Below are 25,880 nucleotides of genomic sequence, written 5' to 3' on the forward strand. Positions count from 1 at the left end.
TAATCCACCACTGTCTGCCTAATTACCACCCGTGCCCCTCCATGTTCCTCCGCTCTGCCGTAGACGCGCTGACCCACACCGGAAACTCAGTGCTCCCAATGCAAATTAAAGCCCTGTAAATATTTGCTTTTTAACTCTTGCCGACACATTGTTTCCAATTTTGCGCTCTGCTGGTCCGCAACCCCAACACCCCCTTCTCCACACACACATGCTCACTTCGCGCTCACGCTGCCGCTACCCACCACTAATGTGTATGTGCGTATCTCTGTGTTGTCAACAAGTTTGCTGACAGGCCCCAGACTCTCCTCCTCCTCCGTCTAGTCCTCGCTCTGTCTCTGCATCCTCCCATTGTGTCTGTATTGTAGCTGGCAGTCTATCAGCCTATTCTCTTCCTCTGTCAGCCCAGTCTCGTCTCTATAATGGGTGAATAGTGTCTGGGGAGGGAGGGAACACAATGTAAAAAGTTTACAGATACGGAGCCTCAATATAAACAATACATTCTGATATGATTTCTTCAATATGGCTGAAAAGTTTGATGTTTCTGTGTGGCAGAAAAGCTATCTGTCATGTATGCAAATATTTTAACTTTTTACCACCACTTTTCCCAAGATATATGTCCTGCTGCCACAAAGTACCTGCTTCAAGTTAAAATATAGTCATAAAAAGCATTAAAACAATGCTTAAAACATAACTTGGCTATTTTTTAAGGGGGAGTCAATTTTATGCATCAACGTCTGTTTAAAAGTCTTGCTGAGTACCACTGCGTATGGGAAGAAAAGTTGCATTTAAAGCCTTTTGTGGCTGCAGAGGGAGCTGCATGAAATCTGATAAATTGCCTCAAGTAATTTCATCTGAGTCGGTGTCGTTTAAGGCTGAAGACTACAGGTTTAGAAAAAAAAAATCAGGGGGTGTGTAGTTAGAAAAAGTGAGCATACAAGACATCTGCGACTCAATCCTGGTCTGTGCTCGAGGCTAGTAGCTCGGGGCTACATGAGCCTCTATGAGCGCAACACATATTAAAGGGAACTGTCGACAGTCGAATGGCATTGTGGGTAATGTAGGTGCAAATTTGACGAAGAAGAAGAATGTGAAGAGTAAAAGAATATCTCAGACTCGTGTATCAATTTTGAAAAACTTTTCAGAATAAAATTACAGGGAGTTAAAAAGTTAGAGGACTGTGATGATAAGAGTGATGTAAGTTTAAAAGAATACTAATTTCCCATCTGAAGGGGTCGTGATAAGTAATATTCACACCCTTTGGCAGAAAACAGAGCGTGCTATTTAACTCCAGTGCTTCTCCAAGACTTGACCTTACAATTCTTTTCCGCCTTTTTTGGTGTATTTCCTGCAGAACTAAATGTTGGTTGATTGTTCTCTGCATCATCTTAACATACACCCCCCTTTAGCTATATCTGTTGAACTCTGGCCCGGGTCGTCTTCTTTTATTTTTCCACACCGAGATAGATGGAGGGATGAAATAAAACAAAAAAAACAAAGGATTGGCAGTAGACGGAGTGAGCGCTGACCTCCCCGCCGGCTCTTTTCTATTCAGAGCCTACACAGAGGCTGTCAGCAGGGCGGCAAACATACAAACACAAACACACATTTTACACACTTTTCAACCACCTTATCTACAGGCATTAATGTGGCATCTGCAGAGATGTAATGGCCCCTTTCTTTGTTCAGATGCTCACCGTCCACTCTGCAATGCCTTGGAAATTACTTTGCGATCAACACATCAAGCTGCTGTCACACAGATAAAAGCACACACACCGGCAGTGCAGAGATATTCCAAACAACATCGCAGTTTTGGATGAAAATGTGGATGTGTGGACTCAAATATGCACAGGCAGCCACAATGACATTGACGTTCAATGTCCTATTTTCATGTTTGAGCTTTGATGTATTAATTAGCAAACGTAGAAACGAATGAGCTACGCTGATTTAAATACTGTCAGACTTTGAAAGCCTTGAAATGATAATGATCTTAATGTATTTGTGTGGGTTGCATGTGAGTGTATGTCCCCTGTGTAGACTAACACAGCTTAAATACACGCAGTTTCTTGGTCTTCATCCCTCCGCCCTCTGCCATTCTTCCTCCTGACCTCAAAATATTTATATTAAGGCCGTTGCTTCTGTTGACCCTGTCCATCCAGCACTCTGAATTCCAGCTATTAGCCTGCACCGCCGGCCTGGCAGAGTCAGGTTATTATCTATCATTAGGTTGAACCCAGTGTACTGACAGACTGACTGGCAACACAACACGGAGGGAGAGGTGGCAAGCAATTACTGGGGAGGTCGTATCAGGTGGTTGTAGGACTGTATTGGAGGAGAATTGGGTGGAATTGGTTTTAGTGGGATTTAGATTGCAGTTGGAAAACTATCTGGCAGAATGGTGATGATTCGATTCTGAGACTCTGATTTCCTGTCTTATTTGTCCATTGGAGAAAACATTTGGGAAAAGGAGACATTTTTAACTTTTGAAACAAAATGTCTTGTCAATTTGTACACATCAGGGTTTGAGTAAGGAAGATTACAACTTGCTATGTTTACCAAACTTACCAAACTATGTTTTGAGTATTGTCCAATACTGTACATCATGTTGTCACTGGATGTCTGCACTGGTCTTCATGGGTCCTATTGGTTCCCAGCAACAGAAATAAGAAGATTAGTTGAGTCATCTTTTTTAATGTAATTGGGTCCAGTCAGGTGGGGTTCCATTACTGCCATGGGCCATAGCTGATTGGATTGGTAACAACTCTTATCAATTGGTGCGTCATGATATAGGAAGTAGTATTGGTATTCTCTTTGCTCAGATTGGGCTGCCACCAGTCCCTATTTAGGTCTACCACCGCATATCGTATTTGGTCTCACTGGTCCTCTGCTCCACTTCGGATCAAGAATTAGTGGGAACACTTTCTTTGAAGGGCTGTGCATAAGACTGACATGACACCTTCATAACCACGACATGACACCTCTCATGAACATGAATAAGTCCTTATGAATGTTCATGACTGTTGTCATTCGGTCAATTATGTCACCTGTAATGCAAAGTTGATCTAAAATTGATCTCAAACAATGTCAGCTTTGCATTAAGAATGACCTAATTGATCGAATAAGTCGACTGGTCATGTTTTGGTAAGCTTTCTACAGATCCAAAATTATGTAACTGTTACAACCCTGATGTCAGATTCACATTTGTCTCTATGATCTCTGACAACAGGTTCTGTTTTCTTTGCCTTTGGTCTATTTGTCCGTTTGTATGTTTGTCAGCAGGAATAAAGTAGGATGGGCGGAAAAACTGCGGCCTCAGTTTTGGTGGAAGCTGGCTCAGGAATGGGCCAAGGAAAAAGCCATTACATTTTGGAGTGGAATCCAGGTCCTCCTCATAATGAAGCAACTTATCAAGAAATAATATTGAGGAATTTATAGCACCAGTGTCTAATTAATAGTGTTTCTGACTCAAAAACAGACAGTGGGTTACATCTCTTAGAATCAATTTTTTCCAGTATTTTGTACATTGTTCAAAACATAATCTTAAGGAAACGCTCAGCCTCTCCATACAGTGCATTTCACTGACAATCGCAATCCAATCGTCCTAATATGGTGGCTTTGTCTGAAGCCACTTCCGTGTGATGGCTTTCTTGCTTGCAATCAAAAGTGCTTAATAAAGATATTCATCCTGGGCTGTGAGTTTGTCTGGGGTTTTAGGTGTAATGTGACAAAAGAACAATCAACTTCTAATCCAAAAATGTTCATTATCTCTCTTGCAATACAGCCAATATGGATGGATTGTAACAATTGTTTTTGATGCGAGCCTGCTTTATCAATGAAGTTAATCCAGACAGAGAATTTGACAAGACAGCTTCACATTTAAATACAAGAAATGCCACATTTAGACTATTTTATTTCGCTCTTTATTGTACTTGTATAGCTGAAGCTATGAAGTGCAACTTTTTAACAGTAGGGAGGTGTTTTTACATTCCTCAACTTGCGTGGGCGATGTCTGTGCACTTCCATAGAATTTGAGTTTCAAGAATATCTTAAGCAACCCCACCGTTGTATTAATTGTAGTGGGAATCCATGTTAAACAACATATTGATCATTGCAAAATATGTTCACATACTACTACTAAAATGGTATGAATGGGAGCTTTTACTTTAAAAAAAATGTGGCTTGTTTTGTAAAATAACAGCATAAAAAAATCAGGATTAATATAGATATTAGAACTCATTATTCAGATTTAATGACCAACTTGTTAAATCAAGCAGAGGGGCTACATATAAAACAAACAGAAGTATAGCACAATATTAAAGGTTGAAGCATCACACCATTTTCTTCAAACCACCATGTCCTTTTTGATGCGTACATGAGTCAATTACACAACCTCATCGAATCCAAATCCTCAACCAGCCTTTAGTAATAATGTAATAATGCTTATTCCCTCCCAAATGAAGTGCACGTTCCATCACGCTCACTGATCACACTTCAGACACCAGCAGCAGAGACATGACCTTCATATGGAAGATTAACAGCAGGTTAATTGGAGGAAGCCTCTGTTACAGCACATAAAAGTGGTACTGAAACAACCCCTCACAGCAATTAAAGATAACAAAGTAGTCCTGCTGTTGAAAACATGAAATCAGAAGCACTTGGTGTAATTCTTGTCCTAATGTGAGCAGCGAAGCGGCTCCACTCCCTCATGGCAACAACATCAAAGTCTGGTGTCACTTTTGAAGTAGAGATCCACAAAAAAGGACAAGTCATAATTTGCGGGTTGATGATCTCTGGTGAGACTTGTTGTAATTAATGAGGGAGAAAATTGTTCACACACGTACAAGAGAAACCTCAATAAAAATAACACCTGCAAAGTGTAATGTAATTTATTTATCCATGCAGTTAATTGCAGAGCTTATAACACTTAATGTCTGTTGTCATTTAGATGTTTGAGGTCAGAGTTTGTTATCCTGTGTTGGAATTTATTACTGCTACATGGTGTACGTTTGGTGCCCCGTTTGATGTGAGTTGATCCCCTGAGGATTCGCTTATTCCCAAAAGCCAAAAAATCTAACCTTGCTTGCATACATTTTCTCACTGCAACAGGTTCCTCTGGCATTTCTAATCAGCAGAATATTACATTCAGCATCGGTCCGTTAGAATCTAATGGACCAATTATCTAACGGTTAGATAACAGAATAGGAAGAGAAGGCGTATTCGCTTTCTTAACGATGATTTGTGTCTATGAAATCATTGAAAAGCCTCTGATAAATGGCTGCATCCTACCTGCCCCTTACCTAGCAGGAGAACAAGTTAGCAACTCGCTGCTGAACACAGTGGAGCATTTAGCAGGTTAAGAGCCAGATTTTTCCCTTAGGAGTTAGTGGACTGAAAACAGAGCTAAATAAAGACTGCTTGTTGGAGTAACATTCATCAGATGGACATTAGCAGTTGCTAGGTTTCCATTGGCAAACATTTTGAGAAATTGGCAACCAATTCTTGGTCTTGGGCTGCCTTCAGCAGCAACCACTTTTGAACATATTAACAGGGAAGGAAAACAGCAAAAGTACAAAATGATATTTTTAAAAATATAGTTGTATTTGTCGTCAGGGTTAAATTAATTCATGCAAATTTGGATGAGCATGTGAAAAACAGGAACAGCCTCACTGCTGGTAGAATTAAGGGTGGATGTTAACTGCTTGCACATATGAAGTTTTGTAAAGTATCTTCTGTAATAAAGCTTATAAATGTTAATTTAATGTCAGATTTTGAAGCTTGAGCTGGCATGCAATATATCGGCATAGTTTCTTAATTATTGAAAGTCAAAATGGTAACCATATTTTCAGCTGTGGCCACCGAAACTTGATGCCTAAAGTGAGTGTTCTGCTGGATGTGTTTTAAAGTAACTATTTGTTAACGACTTTGCAGTTTCAACTGGTTGTTTCTGCTGCCCCCAGTGGCCGAGAAATCGAATAATCAGATTCAAATATGCAGCTCCAAGTAGTAGACATTATCTACGCTTCATGTCAGTGGCTGTGGCTCAGTGGTAGAGTTGGTCGTCTCTCAATTTGAGGGTTGGCGGTTCGATCCCTGGCTGCTACAGTCTACATGTCGGAGTGTCCATGGGCAAGACACTCAACCTTTGGTATATTAATGAAATTAGTTCCTGATTGGAGACTGGCATCTTGCATAGTAGCATTTGCCATCAGTGTGTGAATGTGTGTGTGAAAGGGTGAATGTGGTCAGAAGAAGCTAGTCCATTTACCATTTTTACCATAAAGAGGTAAAAGCAGGATCTGTCCAGATCAGCACCCCTTTAAGCTGCCTAAATAACATTTTGTTGCGTGTTTAAACTGCAGAAAAAAAGACAAGTTGTAGTTTTTCAAGTGGTTATGTCCTGGACACTGTCTCGGCCGCGCACATATTTAGCATAAAGATAAAACAGCAACATCCAATTTCTTTTCTAGCTCTGCAAGTGAGTGAACCCAGACTGAACTACTCCTTAAAAAAGCTTAGAAGTCACTTCATTGTTTGTCATCCCTGCACAAATTGTCTTTACAGTATGATAAGTGAAACTCTCAGTGGGCCCCAAAGCTGTTTCTCCAACTGAACATCATTTCCAAACATCCGTATAAAGAACTGTGATTCGCCTTCTTGTGACTAAAAATATGACTTGCTTTACCTGCTCATGAATTCTTCATTGCTTTGTAAAACGGTGTTGTCTTCCTGAGCTTGCAAACTGATGAGACATTAAGCTGCCTTTTCTTCCCTTTTCCTTTTAAGGCGGTCCTTTTGGTGTAGATGCTGGAAAAATGGTGCGTGATGTTCTCTTCAGCAGACTCCTGACAGATCAGTCATTCTGCGTTCCTCTCCAGCTTAGTGAGAAGTATTTAGCTGTCCGTTCTGTGTTATATGCTCAGCATTCACTGTCGACTTTCCCCTTTTCACCACTCCCTTTTTTCACAGTAGAAGGGATATCGACTGTACTGAGCAATGGTGACATTGTTATAGCCTTGCTGTGGGCCTAATAATAAGAGCATTACGGCGCCGTCTATTGGAATTTGTTCACAGGCAAGAGACGTTTCAGGTCAACAGATTAAGCAACAAAATTGTATCACTTACAGATTTGTGGGTCAGATTAAAGTGTTTGACAGGCTGCATCTGGCCCACAGCCTGGGGTCCTAGTTTAACCACGCCTGATGAAGGACACAGCAGTCTATGAGAGCAGTGACAGTGTCAGGGTCCTGAAGCACCTCACCACTTTAGTTTGTAGATTGCTGTGCAATGAAAAGCACCTCAAGGCGTTGCCAAATTCAAGTAAAATTTGCTCATAACTTTTTACATAATTTTGCGTTTTTTGTGCTGGTTCTGAGTATTACAGATTCTTGCAGCCCTCCAGCAGTACAGCCTGCAGTAAACATGTTGGTGAAGGATTGGAAAATGGAATTTTTTTTGGATTGCATTGTCCTCTAGAGGTTTTTGTCGGTGCACATTCAGATAACAAAGGGAGGTCTATTCTGATGGTCTGCCACTGAGCAGCCTGTGTGGTCCTCCTCCTTTTCCTCCTGGGAAAACATCCTCCTGATGGAATGAATCATGGATGAGTGTGCATGTGTGTGATAGCGCTGCGGATACAGCGAGAGCCTGTTCCTTTAAATCTGTGTAATCGTGTGTGCTACCTGATTTTCTACTTTTTGATATTGCCGATATAGCTCTGTTGCCATGCCCAGCTCTCCTCCCACCAGTCCTCCCCTTCTCCTCTCCCTCTCTGCTTCATCAATCACTTAAGCTCTCCCACTGGTCACAGCAAAGCCGGACCTATTAGACGCTCTAATTGAGCCAATTAGCAATTAAACACTCAGATGCACCCCGAAATTCTGGAGGTCCCTGCAGGCAAACTAGCGCCTGCCAGGGCCTTGGATTTTTACCAGGGATGCGGGCTTTAGTGGGCCTCTGCTGCCCTCTGCGCCTGCTCCGGCTTGAGGTGCAAGTTTAAGGCATTTGGCCCCCCCCTGGGCCTTGAAATGTTGGTCTATTAGATGTGCACTTTTCCGAGAGACTCCAGGGTCAATGAAGCAGCGTGTCATGTTGCTTTAACTCAAGTACCCTTAAGGATCTTTGCTGACCAGAGAGAAGCATTTCATTAACACCAGGACCTGTTTCCTCTTCATCTGCATTTGTCTCTCCCTCCTTCTCCCTCACTCTATTTCATCCCTGCCTCTCTATCTCCCAGTCTCTTTTATGTGTTTTGTACGATGAAAGTTTAATGGGAGATGTTGGTGCGTGTGCATCAGTGCGTGCGTGTGTGTGTGTGTGTGTGTGGGTGTGTGGGTGGAGGGTTCGTCCCTGCCTGCAGTGGAAAAGCAGGCCGGCCTCCAGACTCTCCATGGTTTAATTAGAGCACACATCGTGCTGTCCGCTTCTCTGTGCGAGGGTACACTCCCAGATGCACACATGGGCGCGTGGGCAGAACAACAAAGTCCACACTGTGAGGAACAAAGGCAGACACCAATATATTTAGGCTGAACGCACTATAGCAAAAGAAGATAATGAGCGATTACAGACGCTACATACTCAGTTGCAATTAGCGCTCTATGAAAGAACACAACCCTTTTTTCCACCACACTTCTTCCACTAGAAGTCGGCGTATATCAAAGAGCTTGTTGTACGTAAAAAACTTTATTATTACATGAATGAGCCTCTCTATTTGTACGTCTTACATCAGTGCGAGTAAGACTGCTCGCCTGCTCATCAGCCTATAGACTCTAATTATCCGCCGTCTTGCCTCGGGATACTTAACTCACATACTTTTAAATTCAAACGTCTTTTTTTGGAAGCGGGAGAGGGAAGACAGACAACAAAAACACAGAGGCGCTTCAGTGGGTGCAGGCAACGCAATAATACGCTTAATGATGACTTTAAATGGGACAATTACAGCTTGGCGATAAAGAAAGGAAGAGCGTGAACGAGAGGAAGAGGTAATGGTGAATTTTAAAAAATCAGATAAGACTGAAATTGAGTGAACATAAAAGAGATTTCTGTTTTCCCCTCTATAGTCTTTATTACTTCTAGGGTTTGTTTCCTCTAACATTACATAACACCACCCAACAATGGTATGACGGTTTAATCTCCTGCATGCCTCATGCATTTCTGACTGGGTCTGTTTCATGAGGATTTGCACATTTGCGCAGTAGATTACATGAATGACTGTACAGTGTGTGGGCACTGATTCATGTGTGGGTCATTTGGAGCTTACTGTGCGCATGTGTGCGGTTCTTTGTGCCCTGCATGTAGCGCGAAAGTGTTCTGGGCTGTTATAAGCTGCTTACAGGCGCACATTACTGACTTTTGACCTAACTGGGCAGTGAAAGGCTCACCCTAATCTCTAGCCTCTTCTCTTTGTCTACACAGACTACTGTACTCTCCTGAAGCAGCACTGAAACCTTTAAGATATTAATAAGCATAAATATTGAGACATAATTAGGACACGTTAAAGTAAGATGTGATTAAATCAGATGCACAACATTAGCTTTCTGCAGAGAAGTTAGCGTGTTAGCGGCGAGTGAGCAGGATAAGCACGGTTCACCAGGAGGGAATTGGTGCATGTTCACACTCAGGTCAGAGCAGGACATGCTGAACATGTCCAATTTAAGCTTTTCATCCATTATAGATGAGGAGAGGCATGTAGAAATGTGCGCTCAACATGGACTATACATGAGATTTCCGCGGGTGAGATTATGTTTCCAACTCCAGAGGAAGTAAAACGGGATCACAGGGATTTTTGACTTCCTCTACATGCTGGAGAACTGCAGCTTTTTCAGCCTGGAATCACATGAAGCAAAACACATTGATTATCACATGAAATGTTTCCAAATGAGGCAACTTGATCCCTACAATACTGTCTGTTGAGGCTTGTTTCATTTCCACCGCTTTCATTTCAGGAAATATTTAGCACTTGGCAACAGTTGAAGGGAAAACGCAGCACTGACAGCATTTAATGGAATATATTTCTGTTACAGATAAAATATAATCTCTCTTATCTTTGTCTCTCCCTCTCATCCCCCTTTGCCTCCTCCTCTCTCTCTCCGTGTTTCTCGCTGTCCTCCTCCTCCTCTGTCTCATTCTGCAGAATTCAGTGGTTGATCAAATCAAATGATCTGGATTATAGAGGACCGATAGGGATGGAACGAAACAGAACCATGGCTCGGAAAGCGCTTCGGATCGCCGGACCTGAGAATCAACACTGACCTGGCACCCACGCCGAGGTCCGCCCTCCTTGTCCAGCACCCCTAGTACCCCTCCTTCCCTGAGCAACAGCTTTGTCCTCCACCTCACCTTTATTCAGCACTCCTGTTTTTATTAAACCTCCTGTTTTTTTTCTTTTACTACCCCTTTTATGATTTACCTTCCAGACTGTTAAAATCCAAACACTCATAAAAAGACAGTACACTAAAAACAGACTGGAAGCAGGTGGCTGAACAGTATGAATACAGTCATGTACCCACATCCACTTGCTCTAAGTAAACAAAGTCGGCGGGGCTTGTTGCCCAGGACACGCCCCCTTAGCCTCATGACGGACTGGTGCCTAATGGGCGTACTAGGCCTCATTTTGCTCTTCAGCCTGGCCTCAAGCCAGAAGATGGACCCTTCCAAACACCCCATAGTCACCACCAACTACGGCAAGCTCAGAGGCATCAAGAAGGACTTGAACAATGAGATCCTGGGCCCTGTAGAGCAGTACCTTGGTGTTCCCTACGCCACAGCACCCATCGGCGACCGGCGCTTTCAGCCGCCCGAAGCCCCTGGATCCTGGCAGGAGATTCGTAACGCCACCCAGTTCGCCCCTGTGTGCCCTCAGAACGTCCACGGGGTGCTACCGGAGATTATGCTCCCCGTGTGGTTCACAGACAACCTGGACGTGGCGGCGGGTTACATCCAGAACCAGAGCGAAGACTGCCTCTACCTCAATGTCTACGTGCCCACAGAGGATGGTGAGTGGACGTTATTACAAGGGTTGGTGGAGGGCGACAGATGGAGGATTTAGAGGGTAACAATACTTGACTGTTTGCTAAGCTCCCCCTCCTGTAGTCACATTTTACAAATGCAGTAAATGATAACGGGGAAATTTACCTCTGGAAATTGGCAGATATTTCTCTTACAATGGATGCTCTAATTCAGACAGAGGTACAAAATGTTTCCAACTGAATCTTTTAAAATATGACCTTAAGATGATGCCGAGCAACATGGGATTTCTGAGGCTGATACAAATATGGATTTTTCGAGGGGAAAAGTTAAGATAACCAATATGGCAACTGATATTTTCTCTCCTGAAAGCAGACCTTTTCTCACATATATAAAAATGTGCTCTGAAGTCCTTCGTTCCTGTGAAAAATAGTTTGACATGGGCTCATATTGGAACACCAAAACTGCGATGGGCCTTTATCGGCCCTTTAATATTGCCAATGAGATATATCAGTTGGAGTGTAGTGTAAAGCAGTCTTGCTGCCAAATTTTTCAAAAGATTGCAGTTTAAAGTTTTACTCTCGAAGTTCTCAGTGACGTTTGTAACTCTTGATTTTCCTCGCTGACGGTCGCTTTCCTTTTTAGACTGTTTTCCTTCATCTGAGCGTCGAATTTCTTTATTTTTCTTCGGATTTCCACTTATTTTTGAAGTTGTATCTGTAGTCATTAATCTTTTCTTTGTTTGTTCAGCCATAGTAGATTACTTTTTACTCGCAATGCTCACAGAAACCGGGAGTGCAGCCACTTAGCTCCGCCTACCCGCTCTGGCAGACCAACCACTGCTGGGTGATGGAAAACGAGTCACTAACTGGGCGCCGCTTGTGATTTTTTCCGTGAATGTCGCCACAGACATCCAGTCTGCAATAATACTGTATACTGCAAATGCAAAGGCTTTCATCAGTGGGCCATAGGCTCAGTCACCATTGTGTTACCTCGTTCGGCGATAGACTTAACAGACATTTATTTAAATTGAAAATCTTCAAGATTATATCTTTAAGTTAAAGCAAACAAACAGTAAGTATGTCGCTCTTACCACCCCTATGTTCACAACTTCAACCTACAGTATAATACAAAGCCTGCCTTGCTAAGTTATGTCTGGACAATCACTGTTTATAGGAGGGGTTTAGCAAACAGTCAATGAGGACCACGCATTAGGGAGGTAAACTCTTGTGAATGTCTTTATTTTTTCTCCAGGTTCATGCAAACACCAAATATTGCACATGCTTCTTGTAGATAGAGATTTATCAGTTTCAGGACTGGGTGTGTCAATGTGGAGGGGCTTTTATAAAAAGGAAAATATGTGCAAATTATACTCTGGTGGGTCAAAGAACTTTTTCAATTACCCTGCACTAGTTTGACAGTGCATCCCATTCAAGGTGTTATAAAAAAAAAAAGAACAAAGGGCAGAAAAGAAGCGGTTTCCAGGTGCTTTATGAGAACGGATTAGGTGACATTTGACTTTTCTTCCTTTTTTTACTGTCAAGAACCCTCTTCTCTCAACTCAGATCTTACCGCAGATGTTTTTGTCTGCCTGGGCACTATTAGGTCTGCGAGCAATAAAAGAGAAATTTTCCCATTTTGTCGGCAGGTTTGATATGAAGAGTAGAGACTTCCATCACCCCCCTCTCTCTCTCTCTCTCCTTGCCTAGGGTTCTGTAAGACGTGTTTCCCATTTGTCTTTTCATTTTTATATCTCTAATATAAGCTGCACAAAGCCGGCACTTTTCACTGAGACAAGACTGCAGAGATCACGCTTCACACGCCGAGTTCATACTTCTTTTTGAAAACTTTGTTTGACCTAAAAGAACCGGAGGTCTGCAGAGAGTGACTTTTAGAGGAATCTTACTAACACACTCAAGATCTGTTTTTTAAGGAGCACAAATGCAACATGAAAGACACACAAAAGAACAACCTGTTTGCTTTGGGAATATCAGCATCGATGCGTGTGTGCCTTTATGTTTTTATTCATGTCTCTCTTACTGTCTACATGTGCACATTGGTGTGGGTATAGTGTAGAGGCACTGATTCCCATTTTTTCTCTAACACATTTTGGTTTCCTTTTCAGCACTTCCATCACTTGGATTTTTTTTTTTAGCCCCTTCACAGCTCAACACCCTTCCTTCCGCCTTCCTCTCCAACACTGCAGCCTCAGCCCTCAACAACCCGTCATTGCCACTTATAGCTCCTCGGGCACATATAGAACACTATACATCAGGTCTTGAGTCATTTCACACTGTCACACAGCCCTTTTTTTTTTTTTCTTCTCCTGTTTTCTGAGATGTATGACTTTGTGGAAATGCAGGGCCATAATAACACAGAGAGATATACGCACACTTCCACCTTCTCTCTTACACACTGGCCTGGTGGTGTAAAGTGCTCTCTTTGGAAATGTCACACAGGTGTGAAATACCTCCTAACACTGACCTTCGTTCGTCAACATGAAACATGAGCGTAACACCCAACAACGTCAGCGCAGTACTTCACTGAATCTGTTAGGGTGTGAGATGTTCAATGAATTAATAATGTGGTGCAAACATTCCAAACATGTATAATTAGGATATGTCTTCAGTTTTTGTTCGAAACATGTAGTCAAAAATATGAACTTTTTTCTCCCTTATCATCATCATCGCTGGTGTATTTATGCTGGTCAAGTCAGGCATGACATTGCTAGCCTCAGCACTCCTGGAATAGCCCCAGGGCTATCTTTCTCTTTGCTCCTCCTTTTCCCCGCATCTCCTCCATCATTGATTTTCAGGGATTTCTTTTGCTGCCGGGGAAGGGCAGTAGGGCGAGGAGAGTACAGGAAACAAGAAAAGCAGAATCAAGGAAGAGAAGGAACTGGGAGGAAAGAGGAGTGGAGGGAGAAATCGTGGAGAGGAAAGGGAATAAAGATGGGAGGAAATGAGGATAAAGAAGGAGAGGAGACAAGAAAGGGAGGGGGGAAGCGAGGAGATTACACAGGAGGTAAGAAGAGGAGTGGAGAGGAAAGAGCTTTTGGGCACTAGATCAAAAATCAGCCACAACTCTGTGTCCGTGGGGACTGTCAGCTCAGCTCACCGTCACACAACACAACATAGTGTTGTTAAATACGCTCGCACAGTAACAAACTTACACACTCCTCCTCTCCCATATCCTCATGCCGTGATGTTGATTCTATTCTTCTCACTTTTAAAACACGACTGCGACATCTCTCCCGAGTCTCCCGAGGCCTTTCACTTGCATCCTTTTTATAGGGCACCCTTAAGACCGAATCCTTAAAAACCTCCTCTAATTTTAAGTGGATTAAGCCTCCGAATTACTTCTTAATGCTGTCATCAGTGCAAAATGGAGGAAAGTGGGACACTGGCATCGGATGTGTGTGTGTTCGTTCGGAGACAAACAAATGCGGTAACATTTGGTGGTTACACATGGCTCCTTAATAATACACAATTACTTGGTAAATTGCTAAGCTAGCCATTTGTTGTCATTTTCCCATTAGCTCAATGAATAGATGTTTCTGAGTTTGGAGTAATTCAGGGAAAAAAACAGGAATTAAACTAAAATAATCATTGTACAGTAATGATACAAAATTACACTTGTTACTGTGTGATGAACAGATGCTTAATTTAATATGCAAATTAAGATTTTAGTGCTTTTAAATGTTACTACTCTTGGTTTATGAATATTTTAGAGTCTGGTGTGATATTTCTCCATCCTTTTTTATCCTTATTATTTTTCTGAACATGGTTTTCAACACACTTTATGAATCATTATTTATACGTTCTGATAAATGCAACACGTTTTGGCACCTTAACATGCAAATACACAACATATTGTGACCCTTTCATCTAACAAGTTCTGAAAATATTACACAGCTTTCTGTGTTAACACCCTAATTAAAAAAAAAAAAAAAGATGGTCCTGGCTTTCTTTTACAAGTAACTCTATAAAAATAAAATCATCGTCATTGGAATTCCACTATAATGTAAAGTGTGTGCTATAAACATAGCTTGTTACCTTGTCCCTGTATTGAATATCAGGCCTTAGGACCCAGGGGAGAAGGTTTTGCCCTCGGGCAGGCTGCTCCCTCACCAAATGCAAGGAGGGAGGGCCACCACCGGTTCCCCTGGAGATGACATCCCATAAATCATAGCAAGAGGTTTTCATCTGGCTCCTGCAGAGTCACGGTGGATCGATGGAAGAGGGAAAGGGAGGGAAAGGGAGGGAAAGGACCGGTAGCTGGGGCTGCTGCTGCTGCTGCTACTGCCTCAGGCTCTTAGACAAACCACATGCTTCTCCAAGCAGTCGACAGCCATTAACATAAAGCAACAAGACTTTCATGGTAAATAAGTCGGAGTAGCAGGACTCAGCAGACACAGAAGAGGAAGAGTGTATTAGGTGTGTATGTTAGTATAATATGTATATCTGTCCCCCTTTCAGAACAGAACCTCTTTTCTGCCCTGAACAGCTTATTATCCTTCTTCCTCTCCAGTATGCAACACTGAAGCTTCAGCTCTCTAGCTTCTCAATGCCAAGAGCATTTTAATAGTTAATAGTTTTACCTGAATGATAAGCAGTGCAGCTCATTCCTCGTTTCCTTTCGGGAATATTAGTTTTTCCCCCTTTAAAGCACTTCCCTCCAATTTGTGCAACAAATTCTGATTCACTTAGTGCGTTTTCCCTTCACTTAACCTCAACCCAAACCCATATGTAGTATTTGTATGCATCTATCACAACCCAAGAAAATTTCACGACATTTTTCCATATGTGAACCTCATAAGAAACCACTATAATGAACAATTGACCCTTCGCTAAGCCCCTCCCTTGAGCGGCCAATGTCCAATCCTATGTTAGCGACCACAACTAGGCGCGGGAGGCCTGTCGAGCTTTCAGATGCCATAACGGGTGTGACAGCAGACTTCCTCAAAGTTAAGAGGGGGGGTGTCATATTTTTAGCTTTCTTTAGCCAAAAACTCGAGAGGAGAGACGTCGGATATGGATTAGAAATTGTGGAAGACCGCACTCGCAGCTTAATCCATCGAAGATCAACAAAAACTCCTTTGTTTATGCTCCAAGTTAATACGCTAACTAACTTGGCTAGGTTAGCATGTTAGCAAACAAAGACTGTTGAATTTTAAGTTAATCCAAATCCAGTGTTTGGATCAAGCCCACAATATGCGAGCAGTATCCTGACATGCTTTAAACTAAATGAAAAAGTGTGATAACTTAGTTTTTTTAGCAATGGGCTAAAACATATTAGATAATGAAAGTTATAGGGAATCATAACTAAACATTAGCTTAAAATAAAACAATATATTGACTTACCCTGCAAGAACATTGCTGTGCCTGTCATGAGTTGTAGTGGTGCCTGACGCTTGCATTGGGGCCGGTGAGCTTTTGCCTTGATTTTTATGTCCTCTTTGTTCTCAACGCTCCGCTGACAAATGATATTCTGGATGTAGCTTTCAACTGCAAATTATTGTCATCCTTTCTGTCTACTTCTCTCTGATATTTAGGAACTATTTTTCCAGAAATTTGCTATTATTGCCCTTGGAACATATCTAACTGTTGAAAACTACATAATATTTTCATGCCGATGCGAAAGCCTGACAGGCGTAGCAACAGTAACCAAGGGGGGAAATCTGAATATGGGACTTGATTCACTTGAGTTTGAAACGCTGAAATCCTGCCTGTGACTTGTGGAGACAGCATTTTAACATCAATAATTGTTAAATAACAGTTAAATTCTTGCACATAAACAGACTAGCATTGATCTTAAAACAAACTAAGTCATACTTCACCACACTTGGAAGAACTTTGTTGGCGGTAGGCTCGATTTTAGCCTCATAAGCTGTTACAAAGTGCTTTTTAAGCTTCCAGTTCTATTCAATTAGTCCTGTAGGAGGAGGGCACACATCGGTTGTGCCAGATAATCCTCCGAGATTTGAACCGCTAACCTCAGCGTTGTCAGAGCCATGCTTCTTTTGGCTGAGCTGCGGGGTGCGAGCAAGGAGGGGGGGGGCTTATAAATTATTCCAAGCGATACTTCATCTATCTCCATGCATCAAACTCAAACTCCCACATCTCCCCATTCTGCAATATTTCAATTTTCTGAGGAGATTCATCAAGAAGGGTTCAATACTAACACAATATTACACGCGCCGGGCGAGCGATGTACTGCGACATCGTTGTGGGGTAAGAGATGAATAAATAAATAAAGGAGGTAAGAACAAACAGATAAATAATGAAAAGAGAGAGGTGCCAGCACATTGCAGAGGAAATATGATATATATGCTTCTGATGCCAGAAAAAGCCTTGATTATTTTGCTCCATCTCCTTCTTTATGTCGTCTCGTCTTCCTGCCAAACTCTGTTTATATCCTCTTTAGAACTCAAATTGGGGGAAAATAGATCAGCATCTTTCTGCAGGCAGATTGAAGAATCGCTGTTACATACGGCATCAGTCCCGGCAGATCCAAAGGGACAGGGAAAAGTCTGCCTTTTTCCTTCCTTACACACTTACCCAGGAGTTTTCTTTGATCTTAGCGTGCTCGCCACAGCTGAAGAAGAAAAAGCAGAGCCCCTATTATAAAAGACAAGGAAAGAGTGAGAAGCATTGTCAGGTGTGAAGTTCGGCCTCTCCGGGTATTTGTCATTTTATAGAAGATGAAGGTCAGAACAGAGGGCCTCATCCAGGCTGCGGTCCAACCCTTACAAACCAAATCTGACAGAGTCCATCTTTGCTTTTATGCCTCCTCTTATCTTTCACCTTCTCCTTCTTCCTCTCCTCTGCTCAGTCAGCTCCTCTCTGCTCTCTTCTGTATCCTGAGGCACCGTGGAGCAGACAGCAACTGGCCTGGCTCGGTCTAAGGCTTTGTCTTACTCTGACCCCGGCTGATTTAATTCTCTCTGCACTCTCACCACCTCCTAGTCACTCACTTTGAACTTTTCTATTCATCTAGGATTCTCTTATTCATACCTAAAGGCCAATGGCAGCCACAGTTCACTGGGTCTCTGCTAGGTGTTGAAAACTTGGACTAAAATTAAGAAAGTTTCGGGGCTTCGAAATTTGTTTTCCCATTCTTTTAGGCATTGAACTGGACTCTTAATTAAAGTGCAAATTATAAGATAGGAATTAGCTTAAGCATTTAAATGAGAGTGGAACAGTTTGGCTCTTTTTGTAGCGGGGGTTAAGAATGGAATCTACATGTATTAACAATCTGTCTTCATAACAACAAGCCAAATTCACAGCTCGGTAGCAAGGCCACGTCGTGGTTTCGTGTTTTATCCCTCCTCTCCCTGTAGCTTTTATCCTTTCTGCTCCTTCAGTCATTTCTCTTCTTTTATCTCTTCGCTGATCCCTTCCTGAACATGCATGCTTAGAATCCTCTAAAAGAAAAATCTCCTCCTGCTTGTTTTTGACTGACTAACGTGCTACTCGCTGCACAAGCTTGCCGGGGAAAATGTACAGAAAGGCTCTTTGATCAGCGTGCCGTGAATTTAACTTGGAGATCAAACCTGGTGACAGTGGTGACAGGTGTAAAGAATAACTAACGTCAGTCTTCTTGCTGATGTTCTGCATTGCTTTTGTAGGTCATAGTGAGTCTTCTGTTCTAAATTGAGGCTTTAATAACAAAAAACTTGAACTAGAGAATTACAATTAAATTAACCTGGAATCCAGTTCCAGTTAGCATCAGATGCCATTACATTCCCCTCTCAGAAACCTGGAGACAGCCCTCTTTGAAGTAGCAGTGTAGCTTTTGTGAGTGTTTGTATTGAACGCTCCCTGTACAGGGATGAAAGTGCTTGTGTGTGGTTATTTGACAGCTTGTATAAAAGTTTTTTTTTAGATCTGTGTCAGGATGTTAAATTCTGTTTGCCAGCAGCTAACAAAGATGCCACATAAGCAACAAAGAAATAGTCTAACAATATTTGAAACTTAAATCGGTGCGTTAGATTAGTGAGAGGATGTTATGAACAGTAATGTAAGACATGACTGACTTGATCTTAAGCCAGCATAATTAAGTTATATTACACATACCCCTGGGAACTGATGAAGCATCTTCTTGGATCAGTGGCAAAAACATCTTCAAGGCTAAAACAGCGAAGGCAGCCAGAAATACATACTATATAATATAATGTACACATATCCTGTTTAGACAAGGGGTTCCCAACCTTTCTGACTACACAGACCAGACAGTAGCAATAATATTTTTGACGCACCGGGGTGACACGCATGGAAATAAAGACAAATTGTTTCTGTGAGGAGACTGCATCTAAGTTTTTAATACGGGACGAGCCGACGAGGTGATCCACGCGTAGTTCATCATGCGCGAGGATTCGTCCGTATTTCTGCACACAGTTAAAGTTTAAACCTCGTCTCCACAGGCTGTCATCTGCTCATATGCTGTGTAGTTCATATATTTCACTGATAAACACAGAGCTTTAGAGGGGCATCAGGCTTCATGACCAAAATTTCATGGGATGCGAAGCCAGGGTTGCCAGGTCCGCGCTTTTTCCAGCTGAATTGGGTGACATTTGAAGTGTCTTTAGAGACGCAAGGGCCTGTGCAGTTACACACTTACACACAGCCCATGCGACGGTTCGGACTCCACGTATGTTTGGAATGTCACAGACACCTATTGGGTTACGCGGCCTGGTACTGAACAACCTAAGGCCCGGTACTGGTCCACAGACCTGGGGTTTGGAACCCCTGCTTTAGACCCTTGAAAAAACAAACCTTTGTTGGGGTCTTATACTTAAAGGCAAAGAATTAGAATCAGAATCAGCGTTATTAGCCTTAGGTTTTCGCTCTGTATGTACAAGCCTACAATAAACATGAAATATTAAACTACTAAGCACAAGCCTACATGAGACAATAGTGCAATGGTGAGGAGTGCAAAGGATGCTGAAATAATATACTAAAAAAAAAAAGTAATTATGTAAAAGATGGGTTATACATCATGGGGATATACATGAGGGATAGTTCCTTATAGTATTTACAGTAAAAAAAACAATGTACATAGATTCATGTCAGATGAGGGATGATATTTACATGATTAAAATGTGTGTCCAGTACAATGAGATCAAATCTTATTTAGTTGTGTCAGGGAATAAAGATAGGATAAAGCTTCTAAAACTATGGAAGCCCAAAGTTTTCTCGTAATTACTCGAGATAACTGCTGGTTAACGAGTTAATTAAGGTGTTTTCTCAAGAGCTCGGCTAATTTTTTTCATTATTTTGGGCTAACAAAGTTTTTTTTTTCCAATACCACCAATTCATTTTATCTCATTATTTCAAGATAACAAAGCTTTTCTTTTCTTGTGATAACGGCTTAATTTTCTGGCGATTTAGAAAACAAAACAACAGACTGGTCACTGTAATATTACAGAACATGACATATCTTGCTGTCATTGCCTACACTAATGAGGTCAGTTAAGCCTATTTCTAAGTCTAAGGGATATGAGTTATGATCACAGCGGGGTTACCTCAAGATAAAGAGATATACGTTCTGAGATCTCAAGAAAACAACCAGAAAGGACTCGTTGTCAAAGGAAAATTAAGTGTATGGATGCATGTCTGCATAGGGCTTCGGCACAAAACAGTTTTGCAGTGAGAACAAACTTTAAATCTCTGTTTGATATTTTCTAAAATATGGACTGTAACATCTCTCCTTTCAACACACACCTACAATATCCACTTTGAGCCATGAGCTGAGAGGGCGAGAAAGAGGATTTTCAAATTGCTGACTGCTAAGCTGGTGTAGCCTGTGGGTTTGACGGACTGTTGAAATGAAGCAGAGGTTATTAGAAGTGTGTCCAGAAGTACCGAGGCCGACGTGTCTTACAAGACAAATCATAACGGACAAAAGAAAAGAGCTGAGGTAAACCTGCACCAGGTGTGGGAGTAGGAGCGTGTGTGTGTGTGTGTGTGTGTGTCTGTGGGTGTGGAGGAGCTCTGTCAGGGATAGATCGTCTTAATTTTTTGCAGTGCGTGATGGATTCATTCTCACATCTTCCAGGGTGTGTTTGGTTTCTAGGGCAGATTATCTGTTAATTTCCTCCTCCTTCCTTTTTTGGATGTAGTCCAATTTTATGATTAAAATGTAATTTCATCAAAGCGTGTTTCGTTTGAGGTGGTCGACAATTGGTGACCACCAGGGAGGTGCCAACACATCTTACTAGGCTTACTTTGCGCCAAGCATGCTAATCTTTTGTTTAATCCTACACATTTAAATCTTTATTGTTGTCCATAGTTAACTCAGGAATAATCGCAAAATAATCACACATTTTTTACCTGTTGTACATGTACCTTAAAGAGATATTTTTTAAAGTTTTTAATCCTCTTATCAACATGGGAATGGACAGATATGCTTCCTTTATGCAAACGTATGTTTAGTATTATTGCAACATTCCAAAACAATGACAAATACTGTCCGGAATATTCTACAGAATAACCTCAAAGGTACTGCATGCTCAAAAAATTTGCTGAAAGCACAACATGGCAATCATCGCATATATCAGTGATTTCTGTGAAAAGCACATCACATGTAGACTTACTCAGTCTGGATTATCCTCTTTCTAGATTCTTACTTCCACAGTTTAATTGTACTCTCTTCTTCACCCTAATACACATTTTAATTCCCAAACTACAATGTTTGAGAAAAATTTCACATGTATTTTGATTTCATAGTTTGACTCATGTCCTATCTGTTAACATGGAGGAGGCGGGCTTTATGACCTATACTGCAGCCAATCAGCAGGGGGGCGTTTGGGATGTTTTGGCTTCACTTTTTGAGAGCTGCCATGTCGTCCATCTTTTTATACAGTCTATGATTTAAATGAAGAGTACAGTGGACCAATCAACGTTTGAGTTTAAATGAAGGTCATCCTTCAACACATTTTTTTGTGACATCTGAAATACTTAACTGGGTCACTGTTTAGCTCAGTCGGTAGAGCAGGCGTCCCATGTACAGAGGTTGCAGTCCTTGTCGCACTGATCGCAGGTTCGATTCCCGGTCTGCCGATCATTTGTTACATGTCATCCCACACTCTCTACTCCCAACATTTCCTGTCTATCTTCAGCTGTCCTATAAATAAAGCCAAAGGTTAAAAAAAAATAAAAAATCTTTAAAATACTTAACTATCCCTAGCTCTGTTTTGTCTTAATAATTATAAGTCAGCAGCAATTCTAGCTTGTTAACAAGGCTGACATTATAATGTGACGTTATAAGCCAGTTCTTTGATCCAGTGTACTGAAGTATAACAATCAATGAAAAACTTGAATATTTGTTAATTACATCTTGTTCCAGTTTTTTTTGGGTGAGAATTTCGTGCAGATCTTTGTTTGAGATTCATACTTGCGCCTCTTTTGGTCCGAGATTTTGATTTTACAGCATTAATGTCTTAAATGTCTCAGAAATTTTGGTGACATTTGAAACAAAATGTTCCTTAAATTGTCTCCACTTATGTCGAGAACGACTGTAACCATTTTGCATATTTCACTCGTTGTGGATCCAAGTAAATGCAGCGGTTTCATGATGCGATTACATGACGGAGACGGAGTACACTGCCAGATTATGATATTGATCACATTTTGAAGTCTTCACTCATCCTCTGACGAAGGAGGCTGAGAAGCTACATTATACTTAGTGAGGTACATTGAAATGAAGAGAGGATGAGAACCAGGGAGGGAAGGAGGGAGGGATGTTGAAGGACTGCAGAATTTAGATTGAAGACACAAGAAAGGGGGGAAGTGGGGCGGAGGGGTTGTCTTGGCAACCATCCAGCACTTCCTGTATCTTCCTGTCAGGGCGCGCATCAAAGGCCGCGTGCATTTTGCCTTTCCACTAGACTCTGAATGAAGGAATTAGCAAGGGCTCAGTTCCAGCTATTTATAGCCTGTAAGCCAGAGAGATGGAGAGAAAGAGAGGGAATTCAAGGAGGGGAGTGTGTGTGCAGATGCATGCGTGGGTTGGTTTTAGTATTCAGTGGGTGTCTGTGCAAATGTGTATGCATGTGCATGCACATCACATGATCCTAATAATCCCTGCTGCATTTTTTTATACGTTTTGTTGCATTCATATGGGACATAGACTCATCTTTCTCTCTATTCCTCTCATTCAGCCCATTTTATCTCTCTTCTTCATTCATTGCCATCCTCTTCCTCCAACCTCTCCTCCTTTTATATTCCCACCATTTTGCCTCTCTGCGTTTCTCCCTTCCGTTTCTCTTAAGCGCATCCCCCCACCTCCCGCCTGAAAATTCTCACAGCTTCCCAGTCATCACCGTATGCTGTGGATGAGCAATGAAGGCAGAAATAGGATTTAGCTGTAGACAGTCCATTTAAATGATCGCTTTAGCCTCAGGAGAATGAATTGACTTTACAACAGTACTTAAATAATAAGCTCTCAGGCTTTGACTATCCATGTTCTTTTGGCTTGGCTTCTGTAGCGACGCTCCAGCACAATCTGGGATATCATCTGATTTAACTCGGGGATTGATGAAGTACATCTAATGGGATTTGATTAAGTCTGAGGTACCCTGTCCTTTCAATTAAACATTCCATTAAAAAGAAGCCCCTCCTCACAGGTGGGGCAGCGGTTCAGAGTCGTGCTAGGGAACATGCACCTTCTGCAGGTTTCTGTCACTTCTTGAACTCCACAGTTATTTGAGACAAACGTGGAATGTTATGAAGTGGTCGCACTTTGTTTAGGTACTTCCATAAGTTGTGTTGTTTGGGTGAAATAAGTACTCTACTTACATTAATTCCAGTGAGGTATGCTATGTAAAGTTGCTTACATGATGTAGCATACTGTATGTTAGTGATCTTACTTGCATGAAATATGTGTGTGACCAGTAGCGTAATGTGTCAGCCCAAATGCAAGGCAAAAAGTGGGCCCGGTCAGTCACAATGCATCATAATGTTCTGCCTACTAGTCAGTCATTGACAGTCATCAACATTTAGTTTGAATACATTTGAAAGAATGTGAATGTTCGCGACTGTTTCATATACCTGTTTACAGCTTCAGCACCTTGGACAGCACCTCAAAGCTCAGCGGTGCTGTCCTCAAGTTTTTTTTTCTCGTCATGACAAGTAAATAAAGTATGATTAATACATAGATCAGCTATTGGTGGCCCTGTGCACCGCTCGGCAGCACTATGTACATTCCCGAATATCCCTACTGGGGATCAATAAAGGATTATCTTATCTTGCATCATGCAAGTAACAGTAGCAGTATACAACTTTTCTTCACTTCAAAACTAAATATTCTCATTTAAGGTCTTTGATTTGCAGAAAAGGACAACTAGTTTCGAGAACTAAAAGATGTTTTTCAGACCTTGAATAATGCAAAGAAAACATTTTAAACAACAGAAAACAAATGTTTTAAGTTAGGAAGAGTTCAGAAATCAATATTTGGTGGAATAACCTGGTTTTCGATCACAGCTTTCATGTGCTTTCTCTCCACCAGTCACATCGTTGATGTTAGGCCCAAAATTCGAGCAGCCTGGGTTTGTTTGATGGCTTGCGACCATCCATCATCCTCTTGATCACATTCAGGAGGGGGTTCAGATCTGGATTGGGCTGGCAATGACATGAAGAGAGAGATGCTGATTTAAGGAAAATGTGGAGTTGAATTGGTATTATTCCAGAGCTGTATTTAACCCAAACAACTACTGTAACTTAAGGAAATAGTTGTGGTGCCTAAGCCAAATTTCACAACACTAACCAAATGTTCCACGTTCGCTGCATAAACTTGTGTCAGGACGATTTGTTGCTTGCCATCGGTTGGGAGTTCTAATTCAGGAAACGCTTCTGTGAGTTGTACTGCTAGTAAGAAACAACCTACATGGTCGTGTAGGTTGGAGGATTTGTTGGCCAGAATTCAGGTATGAGTTGGCTGAAACTAAACCAGAAACATTCACCAGAAGCACATTTCCAAATGATACTTAACTATACTCGGATCTGGATGTGGAAAAGAACTGCAGTTTGTAGAGAGTGGAGGCGCTCGCTTTGCTCAGGTTGACAATTAATTTAGGAAACATCACATTTTCATTTACAGTACATTATTTGTTCTGCAACTCTCACTTCATACCAACAAGCGGCTTTAAATATTTTACTAGTGAGACACAAGCTAAAATCTTCATTATCTTTTTAATGGTTTGATCGTGAAGAAAGTCACGCATTGCACCTTTAAAATAGCTGTTGTTGTTTATTGTAAAATGTTATTACTAACTCTCTCTTCTAAGCACTGTATTTCTATTGATGTATTGGTTTTGTTGTATATGTCTAGTGATGCTTCTTAAGAACAGCCTCGGCTCACTTTAACACTGCACTTAAACAATTAGGCTAAACAGGATTCCGGTTTGTCATATAATGTATAGCAGTCATAAATTTCCCTCCCGCTCTCAGTGTATTTGCCTTTTATAATTAATCCTCCAGTTTATTGATACAGTTCACATTCTGAACTGCTGAGTCAGCCGTTCCAGCCGAGCGTGGTCAGCTATCCTGTTACCGTGTTGTTGTGCTGGGAAATGGAGATAAGCTGGAGTATATAACAGGGTAGTGCAGTGTTGCAAGAATTTATTGAATTGTAGAATCGAACGGAGTGAAAATGATATAAGACATTTTACAATTAAATAGGAATCTTTTATTTTTTTCCTATTTTATACTGCATATAAACTGTTTCCATTTTAATAGAAGAACCACTGTGAAAAAGAGGGAAGAAAATTAAGCCTGTTTAGAAGGGATTACAGCACAGACTGGACCTTTTTAGCCGCATCACGTCTACCTCTGTCCCTCCCTGTCCATGGAAAAGGGAACCTGATCAGGTTGTCAGACAGGAAGTGTTCTTGTTATTAAAGTAACCTTGAGAAAAGAAGA

The 25,880-nt window shown here is 41.5% G+C and overlaps 1 protein-coding gene across 1 annotated transcript in view; it reads left to right on the forward strand.

Moving 5' to 3' along the window:
• The window catches only part of nlgn2a (neuroligin 2a), a 224,828-nt gene that overhangs the window by 66,384 nt on the left and 132,564 nt on the right, over positions 1 to 25,880 (forward strand). Inside the window, exon 2 of the mRNA XM_069671777.1 lies at positions 10,127 to 10,988. Coding sequence (XP_069527878.1) covers positions 10,481 to 10,988 — 508 coding nt within the window. The 5' untranslated portion in view covers positions 10,127 to 10,480. The remainder of the gene's footprint in view (positions 1 to 10,126; positions 10,989 to 25,880) is intronic.

This window comes from Semicossyphus pulcher, unplaced genomic scaffold (assembly GCF_022749685.1).
Source record: "Semicossyphus pulcher isolate SPU_LCO1_2020_fin unplaced genomic scaffold, fSemPul1.0.p SCAF_21, whole genome shotgun sequence".
In the NCBI taxonomy this organism is placed as follows: Eukaryota; Metazoa; Chordata; class Actinopteri; order Labriformes; family Labridae; genus Semicossyphus; species Semicossyphus pulcher.